Source organism: Panthera onca, chromosome X (assembly GCF_046562875.1).
Source record: "Panthera onca isolate mPanOnc1 chromosome X, mPanOnc1 haplotype 2, whole genome shotgun sequence".
NCBI classification, from domain to species: Eukaryota; Metazoa; Chordata; class Mammalia; order Carnivora; family Felidae; genus Panthera; species Panthera onca.
In genome coordinates, this window is record NC_138357.1 from 57429000 (window position 1) to 57445026 (window position 16027).

At 33.7% G+C, this 16027-nt stretch overlaps 1 protein-coding gene across 1 annotated transcript in view; it reads right to left on the reverse strand.

The window, feature by feature from the left end:
- The window catches only part of DACH2 (dachshund family transcription factor 2), an 845266-nt gene that overhangs the window by 569424 nt on the left and 259815 nt on the right, over nt 1-16027 (reverse strand). The window contains exon 2 of the mRNA XM_081792609.1: nt 15452-15490. Within this exon, the coding sequence (XP_081648735.1) occupies nt 15452-15490 (39 nt within the window). The remainder of the gene's footprint in view (nt 1-15451; nt 15491-16027) is intronic.

Here is a 16027-nt window from a genome sequence, read left to right on the forward strand (position 1 = left end):
TTTTGCATTATTGAACAGCTTATCTTTGTAGTTCATAAATACATTTCTAAACATGGGCATATAGCATAATAGGCTAAATCCAACAGAAGCAGTGCAACTCTTTTGGTTGTTAAGACAACCTAAACTGATCAATTTCCTGTCACTGCTTTAAAAGAAGCACTCTCCTGTGGCCATAAATACTAATTACAAACGCAAGCCATTTGCTAACATGTTCAGTTTACAGATTAAAGCAGTTCATGCCCAATTTATCATTTAACATGTCCTCCCACATTTGTAGTGTGGTACAGAATGAATAATATCTTCACTTGTTTACAAAATCTTCAACTTGATTTCATTATTTTTGCAGCGAAATTTGGTTCTGCTGCTACAAGTTCAGTTAATTAAATGGATTTGTAAAGGGCAAGGAAAGATATCTAAATGTAATTTCTGAATTGAAGTTGAAATGCTGGCTTAAAATTCCTTACTGTAAATGCTTATTTTAAAGAAGGTGGTTATATTTTATGTAGGAAATCTGGAAAATTTTTAAGAACACATGAAAGAGCGTCTTGTCCCACAATCTATTCATTTCCATTAAATGAAGAGCTAATATATTTGGTTAAAATCTGCAGTGAATAATTTTATGAAGGTACCAGTTGATTCTCTGAATGGGAAATCTAGCTTTTAAAAGAAAGTAGTAGAATCAGGAAAAAAAAATGAAAAATCTATGAGGCAATACAATCATAGTACTATATAATATAATATTAATATTATAATAGATTTATATACATTATTAATACTTATAATATTAATACATTTAAGATTATAATCTAATTCCTCCACCTGTACACATATTTTATACAAGCCTTAAATTAAAATTTATACTTCATCTTTTGAGAGGGAAGGAGATGTGGTGGGGGAGAGAGACTTTCTAATCATCTCAGAATGTGAATAAAAACAATGCTAAAAATTGTTAAACTATCTTTGGAGAATTTCGACCTCTGACCAACACTTGTGAAAATTTAGGATCCCATTATCCTATATAGTTTTTTTAAAAGTAAAGCATTTCTATTTTCCAGCACCCAAGAATTACATGATGGACAAAGCTTTGCTAATATGTATCATTACAATTTAAATATGAAGACAAGAAAGACACCTAAACTGATCTTTCCTATTTTATCATTAATTCACAAGCCTAGAATTTGATTTAAATATTTTTTATAATTTCCAAAGCTGAATGGGTTCTTTCTGGACTTCAAATAATCACCTAGAATTTTTAGAAAAGCTGACAATTTCTCAAAATCAAATATAATAAACATTCTCCAATGGATTTTCTGAAAAAAAGAAGCTGGTACTTAAAAAGTTTACCTCTAGGATACCTACAGAATGCATTGTTTTGTGGGGTATTAGGCCAAATGAATGATGTGAGATCCCTGCTCCTGTTACTGTCTGGAAACTACTATTCTCACCAAAATATATTTTATTTATTTATTTATTTATTTATTTATTTATTTAGAGCAGAGAAAGAGACAGAGAGAGGGTGTGGGGAGGGGCAGAGAGAGAGGGAGATAGAGTGAGAATCCCAAGCAGGCTCTGCACTGTCAGCACAGAACCCAATGTGGATTTGAACCCACGGACGGTGAGATCATGACCTGAGCTGAAGTCAGACACTTAACCTACTGAGCCACCGAGGCCCAAAATATACTTCTTAACAGGGCCCTGCCACCCTCATTGTAGCTCTACCCAATAACTACTGTTAATTAATACAAATTATACATCCAAAGAATGTAAAAGTTCTTTAGTTGGTTTCCTGTGGTTGCAAAAGGAGTGACAAAGCACCTCCAACTGCAGCTGTAGCCTCAAACTTGAGGGCTCCAAAGGCCTTCTGACAGCCTGTGCTTACAGGAGCTTTTCTTTTTCTAAGCACCAGCTCAGTGCTGGCATCACAAGATTTTTTGCATATATACATCTGCTACAACTGTACGTTTCTGCCTGTATTTTGTTACATGGACCCTTAATTTCAAAAAACAATTTATAAAATGTCATAAGCTGCTATACAGCACTTGGAGATCAACAGAAAATAATGTAAATAATAGTAATACAATGCAATTATTCAATAAATATTTATTGAATATTGAAGACTAAATGTCAGGAAAATATGTTGCATACTGGAGATAAAAGTGACCAGCAAAACAAAGGCATGGTCCCCACTTCATGGTGCTTATTACATTGCCACAACATTTTCGCATTTCCAAAACATTGTCACATACTTTTGCTCATTTTTTGCTCTTCACAAAAATATTGTGAGGGACATTTGTAGGTCCATTTTTATGGATAATAAAACAGAGATTTATAGATGTTAACTCATTTGCTTGTGATCATAAAGCTAGTTATTTGTATAGTAAGGGATTAACACAAGATATCTGCCTACAAATTCAGGGCTCTTACCACTATATCAGCATTTCCAAAAGTATGTTTCATGGAATTCTGGCTCTCTGAACAAAAAGATTCCTTTAATCAAAAAAGACTGAAAACCCTTGTATATCTTTTCTTATAGGTTCATAGAGCAAGTTAATATATTACAGGCTCTGAGAAGACCTGTGGTAAACCTATTTTTATTTTTATTTAACCCCATGTTAAATATTATGAAAGAAAGGGTAGGTGTGTACGGTGAGACCATGAAACCTGCATGCATTTTCAAACTGATAGAAATTTTAGGGTACTAGCAACAATATGGAACTGAGAGAGTTTCTCTGAGAGAACTGAGAGAACCCTCTTTCTTAGCCACCTCCAATACTTACTCAGGATTGAGAAGATCAAATTGTCCCCTAACAAGAACTTCCCCTAAAGGCTGATTCTAGGATTAGGTAAAAAAATATACAAGGTGAGCCTGATGCATTTCGTAGTGGTAGAAAATAAGAAAATGCTCAAAAAAAAAAAAAAATCCACAGTGGTGGGAGCATGTAAAAGGTACACAGGGACAACTGAAAGAGCTCCTAATGGTGAAAGCTGGAAAAATCTAAGCAATAAAATAAATATCATAGTATTGGATTATAATCCAAAATATAAAATAAATACCTAAGTCCATACTGAAACAAACAATTGCATAAAGGAATGAATAAATAATAAATTATAAGTAAATAAGGGAGAAGGAAAAGCTCTCCCATGCAGAATTCCAAATAATTTCTATTGACATTCTGCCCTTAAGAAAGTGAAGCAAAACTTCCTCCCTACCCCCCTTAACTGTGGGCTGCACATAGTGATTTTCTTCAAAAAACTTCCAAAGCAATATAAAGAGGGAGAGGGAGAAAAGTAACTTTACAGTAGAGAAACCTGACAAACACTACATAAACGGGGTGATCAAGGTCAATCTCAAGAATGATAAGTTATAATAATAAGGTGTACCCCTGATATGATATGATTAAAAAAATGGCACTTTACCTCTGTGGTCTTCCTCCCAAAAACCCAATTTAACAATGAGAAAAACACCATACATATCCCAATTGAGTGTCATTCTACAAATACCTGGCCTGTACTCCTCAATACTGTCAAGGTCATCCAAAACTAAGAAAGTTTGAGAAACCATCATAACAAAGAAGAGTCTAAGGAGACATGAGGACTAAATGTAAGGTGGTATCCTACTTCTTGGAGCAGAAAAAAGACATTAAGAAAGCACTGGGGAAGTCTGAATAAAGTCTAAGCTTTAGTTAATAATAGTGTATCAATATTGGTTCATTAATTGTGACAGATTGATTCCTTAATTATAAGATGTTAACAATAGGGAAACTGAATTCACAAGGTATGGAAAGTCTCTGTACTATCTTTGCAATTTTCTATAAATATAAAGCTGTTCTAAAATAAAAATTTCATTAAAAGAAAAAAAAAAAAAACCCTGCCTCTACCCACCTTGTGCTAAGCCCAACTTTATTAAAAACTGCTTTATCTCTACATGAATTGGAGTCTAACTTAGTTCCAAAAAACAAGCAGTGATTTTTTAAGCAGAACTGGACAAATTCAAATTAAGGAAAACACAATTTGTTTTTAATGCAACCAGAAGTAAAGTATGCCTATACAATTTTTCAATGGGCTGCCTCAAATATATGTCCCAAATCCTTTCATGTAATGTTCTGAATTTGGCAGGTGCTTTACTGCCAAATGTAAATCATACTCAAAATATTAAACCACTTTATACTTAATATGTTAGATATATCAACATGTGATTTAATGGGTACTTGTAAAACTCTTACAGCTTAAAGAATATAAAATTACTATTTTTGTTATTTAGGCTAATTTCATTTTAAAACAGTATAACCATACAGATCTGCTGACCAACTGCGTTACAGTAATATATTATCTGGCTAGAACTAGCCATTTAAAATGAAAATGTCCAAATCATTTAATTTTCATCACAGAAAAATCAAAGAATAATTTTATTTTAATATTTAAATAAAAATATTGTCTATAGGGAGAATAGTTTATTATGATGTATCAGTCTAAAATGCTTTAAACTCTCCTAACTGCAACAAATCAAAGCATGGCTGCTGTTATTAACAGACTTCAGTATTTTATGTTTTAACAGTTTTGGCATATTTTTAAAAAAAATCTGGAGCACTCCATATGTCAGACGATCTAGCACTTTGTATTGTGGATTATGAATAATATATCTTTTACACAAATCAATTGATTGAGTTACATATTATTTTTTACATCTCAGTTTTGTAATGGATTTTTTTAAAAACAAGGTTTCATGTTTTATGGCTAAATAATTTAATACTTGCCCCTTTTTGAACATTAATATTAGCTAAAAAACAAAAATATCAAATGATAATCTAAAGTAACAGCAGATCTTTGGAGTCCTAATATGCTGAGAGGAGAACTCTTTTGGCAAATATATTCTTTGTATTGAAAACTCAGTGTTATCAAAAACACTAAGCAGGACTCATCTTTAGGGCCTTTCACATGTATCTATCTACTGTAGAGCATGTTGCCATGGAACATAATTCCTTCAAGGACTACAAACCAAAGAATGGCCATTTTGGCATAATAGTCCCATTTCTTAACATTATTTTGTAGCATTCATCAAGATGTATTAAAAACCCTACCAATTAAGGAATAACGCATTGCCTTTTAAATGCATTCATACTGGGTCATAGAATCAACTCCATTTTAGCAATTTGTTAGTTACACTGGCAAACTTTTTTTTTTAATATATTTTTTTTAACGTTTATTTATTTTTGAGACAGAGAGAGACAGAGCATGAACAGGGGAGGGTCAGAGAGAGAGGGAGACACAGAATCTGAAACAGGCTCCAGGCTCTGAGCTGTCAGCACAGAGCCCGACGCGGGGCTCAAACTCACGGACCTTGAGATCATGACCTGAGCTGAAGTTGGACGCTTAACCCACAAGCCACCCAGGCGCCCCATACTGGCAAACTTTTAAGATTAGGGCTATACAAGTATAGAAAATGTCACCACTGTCTTTGTAAATTACTGACATGTTCCCCATTGCATAATAATAGGTAGTTATCAGCCTTTCTTCTTTATCCTCAGTCATTTAGTTAAATCTACCCTGCACCCTCCAGAGAAATTCATGGTCTGTCACCCTACTTCCTGGTGTCTAGATTTATAGATATTTTAGCAGCCTTTTCATTTTCATATCACTAGGCAACTCTTCTAAGTTTTTTTTTTAAGATGAACTTCACCTGAACATTAAGACAAGTATCATACTACAAAGTCCATTTTCCTTCCATAAGTCCACTTTCCTTTCATTTACATTAAAGAAACACACAGCCTGAGACCTAATGAATTGTACCTTCACATTATTAAATGTAACATGCAGAACACTGCACATTATTATGCTACACATGGCCAAGAAGTTTTAGTATTCATGGGATTATGGTAATTAAGTGTTCCTTCACTTTGGGTGATATGACACTTGCTTGACTATAATGTCAATCCACTTAAAGTCTGTATAAACAACATTATCTTAGTCACTCTGCATTACATTTCCAACTGTGAGCAAAATTACAAGGTCAGAGTGGACAAGAATGTAGGTAATCCCAAGGAAACTTCATGTAAATTACTTGCTCAAGGTTCAAACTGGGTATTCAATAATAGCAAGGTAATCCCAAGGAAACTTCATGTGAATGACTTGCTCAAGGTTCAAACTGGGTATTCAATAATAGCAAAAAGGAGTATTTTCCATAGTAATATAGTATTACTATCTAGATACCATCCATGGCAAAACACATGGATATTCTTGGAGATAGAGGTAAAGATAAAAATATCCATGATTTTGATGTTTTGTAGATAAAAGATAAATGTTGTTTGCAAGGCTTTGTTTAATCTAACAAGTGTCAGTACTCCTTAAAAGAAAGAAAAAGGAGTAATATAAAGAACAACTACAAATGGTTTTGTAAATAAAGATCCGTTAATATTAACATCTCAAATATAAACAGAAGCACTTTTTAGAAACACAGATGATAAAGGCAATACAACAATGCTTGTATTTCCTCTTTTCCTATTTTCATAATAAATACTTGTCAGCCATATTTATTTTTTTAATTAATGATTTTTCAATAGTCTTGTCAGACAGTATGTTATGTCCAAGAAGTGCTGTTCTGAAAATGTTCTGATTTAAAGAAACTAGTTTAAGGTTTTGTGTGTTATCTTGTGTTTTAAGTGATTTGTTTAGTGCTTATTGAGTTAGATAACCTAATTAAATATCCACATAGGATAGGTAGGGTCTAGGCAAAATTAACCTAGAATAATTTGGCACAAGTTCCTCTGAACTTGTGGAAGTAACAGAGAAAGCAAAATAGTGGTTTTCAGAGTATGCTTAAACTATAAGATGGGGTTCCAATTAGCAAAAATAGCAATCAAAGTTCTTAAATATGAGTCCCATAGTGAGCTCACAAATAGTTCACAAATTCACAAATAGTTCACAAATAGATTAAACTAGGTAAAAACACTCAAAAGCAACTTATGTGGGATTCTCTAGGCTTACTGTCACAGTTGAACAATGAGGTTTACATATGTGAATTGTATTAAACTGGAGATCATCTGAACGAAGTGTGTGAACCACAATTTTCTTGTAATATCTGATTGCTACATTGTAAGAAGTTAGTTTACCTCCCACCAATGCCATCGTCAAAATTTTTCCCAGGACTACTTATAGAGAAGCCCCCCAAAATGTCATCATTATAAGAGATAAACTGATTTAGATTTTGTTTGCCAGAACTGCCATCTTCCATAAGTAGAAGTGTCACTAAAAATATAACTATATTCATGTCCTCATAGATTTCTTTTTTAAAGTAATTGAAAATAATAGATATTCTATGCAAGAGATAGGATGTACGCGTGTGTGTAAATGTGTGAGGGTATGTGAGTGTGTTTGTGTGGTATACTGGCAATTCCTGGAGTTTAAATAAAATCAGTTTCAACTTTGCACCTTTTCTACTTTAATCTCTTACAATATTAGACAGTTACATTTCTAACTGGATGTTCTTTCCAGTACACAAAGCATCTAAGAAACTCCAAAAGCTCTTTGTTAAACTCCAGGGTACAGTTCCAGCTCTTCCTAATCAAAAATCTTTCCAAACATAAAATCCAATTGGTTAACCCCCCTTATCCAAAAAGAAATACAGTATATACAGAATAGTCAACCTGACTCCTCCTTCTACTTTAAGTAGTTATGTGCAGCGTCATAAAAGCACTATTGGAATCAAATCTTATGTGAGTTGAAAATATTGAAAGCCCTCTTCTCTGAATCTGAAATGTACATAAAAAGAACTTGAAAGAAACATAAAGCCATAATAAATTGTAGTTGAACTTCCATTGTATTTCAGCATTTATAATGTGATGATTCAGAATAGGAAACATTGAAGATTAATTCAAAATGGTGTGCTACTACTGTCTTGTACTTATAATGCTGAGATTATTTGAATTAAGAGAAATACAAAGATAAATAGATTATAAATAAGAAACACTTATAATCTTAACTATGCCAGAGGGTGTGATAACACTTTTCACAAATTGATAACATTTAATATTGTCTTTGTATTTCATGCACAATAAATAAATTATATCTTCAGGGAAAAGGGAAGGTATGTATTATATAACAAAGGTTATAATATGTCTCTAAGAGATCTCTTGGTCCAACATTCTAATTTTACAGATATGGCAATTGATATCCCAAGCCACGGAGTTATTTTCAGAGTTGTTTTAAGTCCATGGACTTCTCTGACTCTTTCCAGAGATCTTCCTGCTATACCACACTATCTCATCAAATGAGGCTTTATGAGAAAGTTCTTTGTAACCTGGAAAATACTTTACAAATTTTAAATAGTATTCTTATCCTTATCTGAACTACATATGTTTTAAAATGAAGAATAATGACACAAATAGTTTCAGTAAACATTGTTATGTGCACTAAGTGATCAGAATCAGTGTTTCATCTCTGTGTATAATCATGAATGAGATTCAATAATATAATTATTTTTTCTTAAAAGGAATTGTTTGTTAAAGATATCTACTCCATTGGCAAGGATGTGAGAAAATAGGATCTATTGTATAACACTAGTGGGAGTGTAAATCAGAACACTTTTGGAAAACAATTTAGCAATAAATATTAAAGTTGAAGATATGCATAGCTCACAACTCAGTGATTTCACTTCTAGGTTTATACCCCAGAGAAATTCTCCCACAATGTCACAATAAAACATGATGTCCATTTACAGCACTGTATGTAATAACAAAGAAATTGAAAACAACCTAAATGTCCATCAATATAGCAAAGAATAATCCAACTGTGGTATACTTATGCAATTAAATAGTAGAATGGACAATTAAAAAGTAAATGAACTAAATCAGCATGTATCAACATGGATAAATCTCAAAAACATGTTAAAACAATGATTACAAAAGGATAATATAGTACTAAACCATTTAGATACATTTTAAAAACACAAAAATGAATACTGCATATTGTGTATAAACACACATATTATTTAAAAAACAGCAATAATTCACACAAATTTTAAAACAGTGGTTAACTCTAATGAAGGATGGAAGAGAAAGGAGATTAGTGTTAGTCATATCAATAATGCTTTACAGATACATTTTTAAAAAATGAGTTCTGAATCAAATGTAGCAAAATGTAGACTTGGTTATTGGTCAACGAATATCTTTCATTATTAACCTGCTCTTTGTATTTGAGCTATTTTATAATTAATCTTGCTAGTTTATTACCCAATCAAAATGGTGCTACAAAATTGATTTCAGAATAATGTCATTTTTTAGTAAATATAGACAGATAGATAGATATAGATATAGATATAGATATAGATATAGATATAGATATAGATATAGATATTTAAAGTGTTTTGGTAATTAGTCTGATTCCAGTTGTCAGGTTATAAAATATACTCATCCAAAGTATATGAGCTTTGTAATCAGACAGACTTGATTCAAAAGCTGGTTCTGATATTTGTTGGCCGTGAGGCCTTAGATAAGTCATTTAACCTCTGTGCCTCAGTACCATTATCTGTAAGACAAGGATCAGAATAATACCACCTACTTTGTACGGTTGTTATGAAGATTAAATGAACTAACATAACCTGGGATATGAGGCATCTGGGTGGCTAGGTCAGTTAAGCCTCAGACTCTTGATTTCAGTTCAGGTCATGATCTCACGGTTCAAAGGATCAAACTCTGCATCAGGCTCCGTGCTGACAGCATGGGCCCTGCTTGGGATTCTCTCCCTCCCTTTCTCTCTGACCCTACCCTGCACTTTCTCTCAGTTTCTCTCTCTCTCTCTCTCTCTCTCAAAATAAATAGTAAATATTTTAAAAATAATAACATTGGGGTGCCTGGGTGGCTCAGTCAGTTAAGCATCCAACTGTGGCTCAGGTGATGATCTCGCGGTTCATGTGTTCAAGCCCAGCATTGGGCTCTGTGCTAGCTGCTCAGAGCCTGGAGCCTACTTCAGATTCTGTATCTCCCTCTCTCTCTGCCCTTCCCCCACTCATCCTCTCTCTCTCTCTCTCTCTCTCTCTCTCTCTCTCTCAAAAATAAATAAAACATTAAATTTTTTTTAAATAATAAATAATAAAATAAAATATAAAATAAAACAAAATAAAATAACCTGGGATATCATGTTTGGAAAATGTTAGATATTATTATGTCCTGGCAAAATGAAAGTAGATGTTTATTGAAATTTTTCCTGAATTATCTCATTTATATGTCTACACTGGTTTATTGTATCAAAGAACATTTCTTAAATTACCTGTAAGGACTAATCAATTAACTAAGAATTTCTAGTTAGAGTTTTTACACAATAGTTGTAATTAATTAGCATATTTAAACATGGTTCATCTTTATCACACAACAGATTACTTGTGGTCAAAACTATTTGACGATCTAGAGAGGGCAGCACAGTCTACTGAAATTTTATTTAAGTAAATATCACTTATTTTGCAAATTGTCATATGTGTTGACCAATTGCCCAACAATTTCTCATCTTTCATATATCCCTGTGTTAAATCTGCAACTAGAACAATTTGTTGACAAAGGAGGGGCATTTTTAGTTAAAAGAACTGTGAATTCTTTATCTTTCTTTTTCAGTTTTCTATTTTTTTAAATCCTCTGATAAGTTTCTCACCACAAATGACAATGTTAACTGACTATCCTAAGGATATATGGTGCAGATCATAGGAGCCATTAAAGCAGGTTTAGCAGTGGAGGTGTTTTTTTTTTCTTTTTTTCCTAGAAAGACTGGAATTTAATTGTTTCCTTTTTAGACAAATATGCTTTCGAATTGCCAGTGATGAAAGGGGTATACAAATATTAAAAGCATTGTAGCACAGTGAGATTACATTCTAAGGTCCAAGGCAAGACAGATAAACAAGTGAAGTCTCACATTAGTCAGAGTTACTTCTTAATAAAATTTCAGATAACTAACTTTTGTTTTATATTTGCCAATGCCAATTAAAAGTTCAAATGAACTTTTATTAACTACTTACATTTCTTTTATTTCTTATTTTAACCATTTATAAAAAATAAAGGAATTTTTTAGAAGAAATTGGAAATTTGTTGAAGGACAAGTCAACTTAAAATTAAAAGAACACATGCTATATATATATATATATATATATATATATATATATATATATATAGCTTTCTTCCTATTAAAACACCAGAAGTTTTAATTATGTTATGTGACAGAACCTATATTTAAATGTTCTCTTTGGATGTGGAAGTAATGATCTTTCATATTGCATTTCATTGATAAATATGAAAGCAAAATATTCATAATTTTATCATAATTTTCAAACCAAGTTAAGGAAGAATTATCCTGGCTATTTCCATATAGCAAGGAAAAATCACGAAGTGCATAGCCGCAATTTTGAGTATGAGGAGAATTATTTACAAACACTCCATTTATTTTTTTATTTAAAAAGAATTTTTTTAATGTTTATTTATTTTTGAGAGAGAGAGAGAGAGAGATAGCAGAGTGTGAGCAGGGGCGGGGAGGGGCAGGGAGAGAGAGGGAGACACAGAACTCAAAGCAGGCTCCAGGCTCTGAGCTGTCCGCACAGAGCCCCACACGGGGCTCAAACTCACAAACTGTGAGATCATGACCTGAGCAGAAATCGGAGGCTCAATCGACTGAGCCACACAGGTACCCCAACACTCCATTTATTTTTAATTCACTTTACATGGATTTTTCTGTCATCAAGGTCTTTGGGTGTATTTATAATATATTGTGATTTTTTTTTAATTACAATACCTAGAGGATTTACAATTTAAAGCAAACTGAGAGCCCATGGGCTAGATGCAGACCACAGATGATTTTGCTTAACCTGCATAGTATTTCTTTCTTTTTCTTTTCTTTTGTTTTTGTTTTGCTTTTTATTGAGTTGGTTACTAACATTTAAGAAGAATTAGGGAATTTCACGTAAAAATCTGCATTCCCAGCTTCTCTTAAAAACTCAGAACCTGGGGGACCTGGGTGATTCAGTCAGATAAGTAACCGACTCTTCATTTCAGCTCAGGTCTTGATTTCACAGTTGGTGAGATCAAGCCGCACATCAGGCTCCATGCTGGGCATGGACCCTGCTTGAGATTCTTTCTCTCCCTCTCTCCCTATGCTCCTCTCCCTCTGCTCTCTCCCACTCTTTTCTCTCTCTAAAAAAATTAATGAAAATAAAAAATAAAAACTGAGAGCTTAACAACATTGGGCCTACATTCCCAGATGGTAGCAATAAGTTGAGCTAAGTAATAGCTGCCACCTTTGGAAAGAATACATACTCTCTAGGTCACCATAGTCCCCACCAATCCCTATTGCTTATAGTCTTTCATTTACTTTACCAGCCTTGCCTCAGTAGGCATTAGAGTTTGCAACTCTCCTGTTTCTCTGTAGTTTATGCGAGTGAATCAGTACATATACTTTTAAGAACATTTAATGGTTTTTCTCAGATCACAGGAAATTTAAGAACGCACTACCTATATATGTACATATGTAATGTGTGCTCTGATCAATATAAAATAAAACTATAAAAACCTCTCTGACCTCAGCTGCAGCAATTTCTTACTTGACACATCTCCAAAGGCAAGGGAATTAAAAACAAAAATGAACTCTTGGGACCTCATGAAGATAAAAAGCTTCTGCACTGCAAAGGAAACAGTCAACAAAACTAAAAGGCAACCGACAGAATGGGAAAAGATATTTGCAAATGACATATCAGACAAAGGGCTAGTATTCAAAATCTATAAAGAACTCACCAAACTCCACACCTGAAAAACAATCCAGTGAAGAAATGGGCAGAAAACATGAATGGACACTTCTCTAAAGAAGACATCCGGATGGCCAACAGGCACATGAAAAGATGCTCAATGTCACTCCTCATCAGGGAAATACAAATCAAAACCAAACTGAGGTATATCCTCATGCCAGTCAGAGTGGCTAAAATGAAGATCAGGAGACTGTAGGTGCTGGCGAGGATGTGGAGAAACGGGAACCCTCTTGCACTGTTGGTGGGAATGCAAACTGGTGCAGCCACTCTGGAAAACAATGTGGAGTTTCCTCAAAAAATTAAAAATAGGTCTACCCTAAAACTCAGCAATAGCACTGCTAGGAATTTACCCAAGGGATACAGGAGTGCTGATGCATAGGGGCACTTGTACCCCAATGTTTATAGCAGAACTTTCAACAATAGACAAATTGTGGAAAGAGCCTAAATGTCCATCAACTGATGAATGGATAAGGAAATTGTGGTTTATATACACAATGGAATACTACGTGGCAATGAGAAAGAATGAAATGTGGCCTTTTGTAGCAATGTGGATGGAACTGGAGAGTGTAATGCTAAGTGAATTAAGTCATACAGAGAAAGACAGTTACCAAATGTTTTCACTCTTATGTGGATCCTGAAAAACTTAACAGAAGACCATGGGCAAGGGGAAAGAAAAAAAACAGAGAGGGAGGGAGCCAAAGCATAAGAGACTCTTAAAAACTGAGAATAAACTGAAGGTTGATGGGGGGTGGGAGAGAGTGGGAAGTGGGTGATGGGCATTGAGGGGGGCACCTGTTGGGATGCACACTGTGTGTTGTATGGAAACCAATTTTACAATAAATTTCATAAAATAAAATAAAATAAAATAAAATAAAATAAAATAAATCTATACGGGGCGTCTGGGTGGCTCAGTCAGTTAAACGTCTGACTTAAGCTCAGGTCATGATCTCGCAATTTGTGAGTTCAAGCCTCATGTTGGGCTTGCTGCTATCAGTGCAGAGTCTGCTTTGGACCCCCTCTCTCTCTGTCCCTCCCTCACTTGAGTGCTCTTTCTCTCAAAAATAAAAATTAGAAAAAAAATAAATCTATAGTGATAAACTGTTATAATTAATTAAATAAGAGGGCATTGCATTAGTTTGCATGTCATTTTACTAGTAAAATTAAAATACAATGAAAGTAAATTTCAATGTCTGAATTCAATTGTACTCATATAAAATTTTAAAAAATTACTTTCAAAATCCCAAACCTTAACTCAAAACTCAATCCATTTAAATTTTTCGGTTAAAATCATTAATTAATGAAATCTAGTGGGTTCTAATCTCCCATAACACAAAAGTGTCCAATGGAAAGTTTGGCACTTAAGGAGGCGCATCCACTGCTTCAGGTCACTTGGGTATTATTTAGTGAGCATGATATTTAAAAGTAACATTTGGTATAGGAAATATCCCAGATATTACAAACATCACCATAGTGCTTTCAATTTTCTATGTTGAAAATCCAGAATAAATCACATGGTGTGGTTCCCTTCTCCCCCACAACCCTATGACATTTTTGTTGTACAAAAATATGGATAAAACATTTATCAAGGGCAGCCCTGAAGATATTTGGGAAAAGTCCCCAAAAGGTGACTTAACCTGAGAAGGGTACAGGGAAGAGAACAGGGGGCAGTATTGCCAGGCAATATCAAAATGAACTTTATAGGATGCCTGGCTGACTCAGTCAGTAGAGCATGAGACTCTAGATCTCAGGGTTGTGAGTTTGAGCCCCATGTTGAGTGTACAGATTACTTAAAAGATAAAAAAAATTTTTTTAAAAAATGTACTTGAGCATGATGGGTTGCCTTCCTCTTCCCTTGCTTCTCTGAGATACTGTCCATTATTTTCCCCATTACAACCTAAAAGGTATAAAGCCTAGAGCAATATGGTATCTCCGATTGCAATTCAACTGAAATTGTCATAGATATTTCAGGAAGTTTCAAGCATAAATCTTCCTAGATTTCAAACTATTTTTTAAAAATATACTTTTAGAAAAAAATAATTTCGAATATTTTAGAACTACTAGCATGCTTACAAAATATATCCATGCCTAATGCTTAGAATAATTACAGAAGAATAGATGGCCTATTTTTTTTCCACTATTACTATAGCACACTTAATAGCACTTTTGAAGTGCTGCCCTTCAAAAGTGAATGTACCTTCCTAAGCATTACAGAGTCATGAGGGGACTGAATTACCTTCTCACTGTTTTACAAAGTGTCATGGTTTTCATGTCAGTGACCCTCACTCAACCCACATCAATTTTGTAGCCTTTCTCTAGACTCTGCTTTAGTTCCCAGGGAAGGAGTTACTTCCTGTGGCTGGAAGTCATCTCCCCACTGGATGGCCCTAGGATCCATTCTCAGTTAAGAGATATGAATGATTACTGTCAATAGTGAAACTACAGCAACACAAATTAACTAGTACCTTCAAATAGACAGGATCTAATTAGCTATTTGGATTTCATTTTTCTTTTTACCAAGGATTAAGAAAGATTCAACATTTGTTCTTAAACATTTCAATGGCTCTACTTTCCTACCTTAATAAGTATAGTACAGGAAACAAAATTATTAAAGTTGGGCTGAATTTGTACAGGCTCCAGGACATTCCCAGAAAGTTGATTTTAAAAAAATAAATACATAAATACCTGTTAACAGCTTGTTTTCTTGTCATTTGCCTCTTCCTTCTAAAAGGAGAGTGTAGCAAAAAATAAATAAATAAAACTGGTTAATCAAGAGTTCTGGATAGTTAGCTTCCAATTAATCAAGGCTTTATTATATTGCACACACACAAAAATCTTAAATTCTTCAAGAATTTTAGATAGGTTACACACAATGAAACACCAGCAAGGAAGAGCACAAAGAAGGTAGAAAAGCCTGAATTGTTATTAGATAATGTTTTAAATTATATGGACAATGGTATTATATTTCTGGTCTAATCCCCACTGGGTAAAGAATAATCTGAAAAGTCATGTGGTTTAGGGCTTTTCCATATATGAAAGCAAGGAAATAAGATTATAGATTTCTGTTTATAAAAATGGCCTCGGGTCATAACAATTCCAAAAAAAAAAAATTCAGCAATATTGAGTCTTCTTCCTCTCTCTCAAGAGCTTTCTTCCCATCCCAATGGGTGTTCCAATACTTTCAGAGGAAAAAAAATCCCCTTCTAGGTTTTTTTTTTAATTTTTTTATTTGGCCAACAGGATGATGACAGTGATCCAATA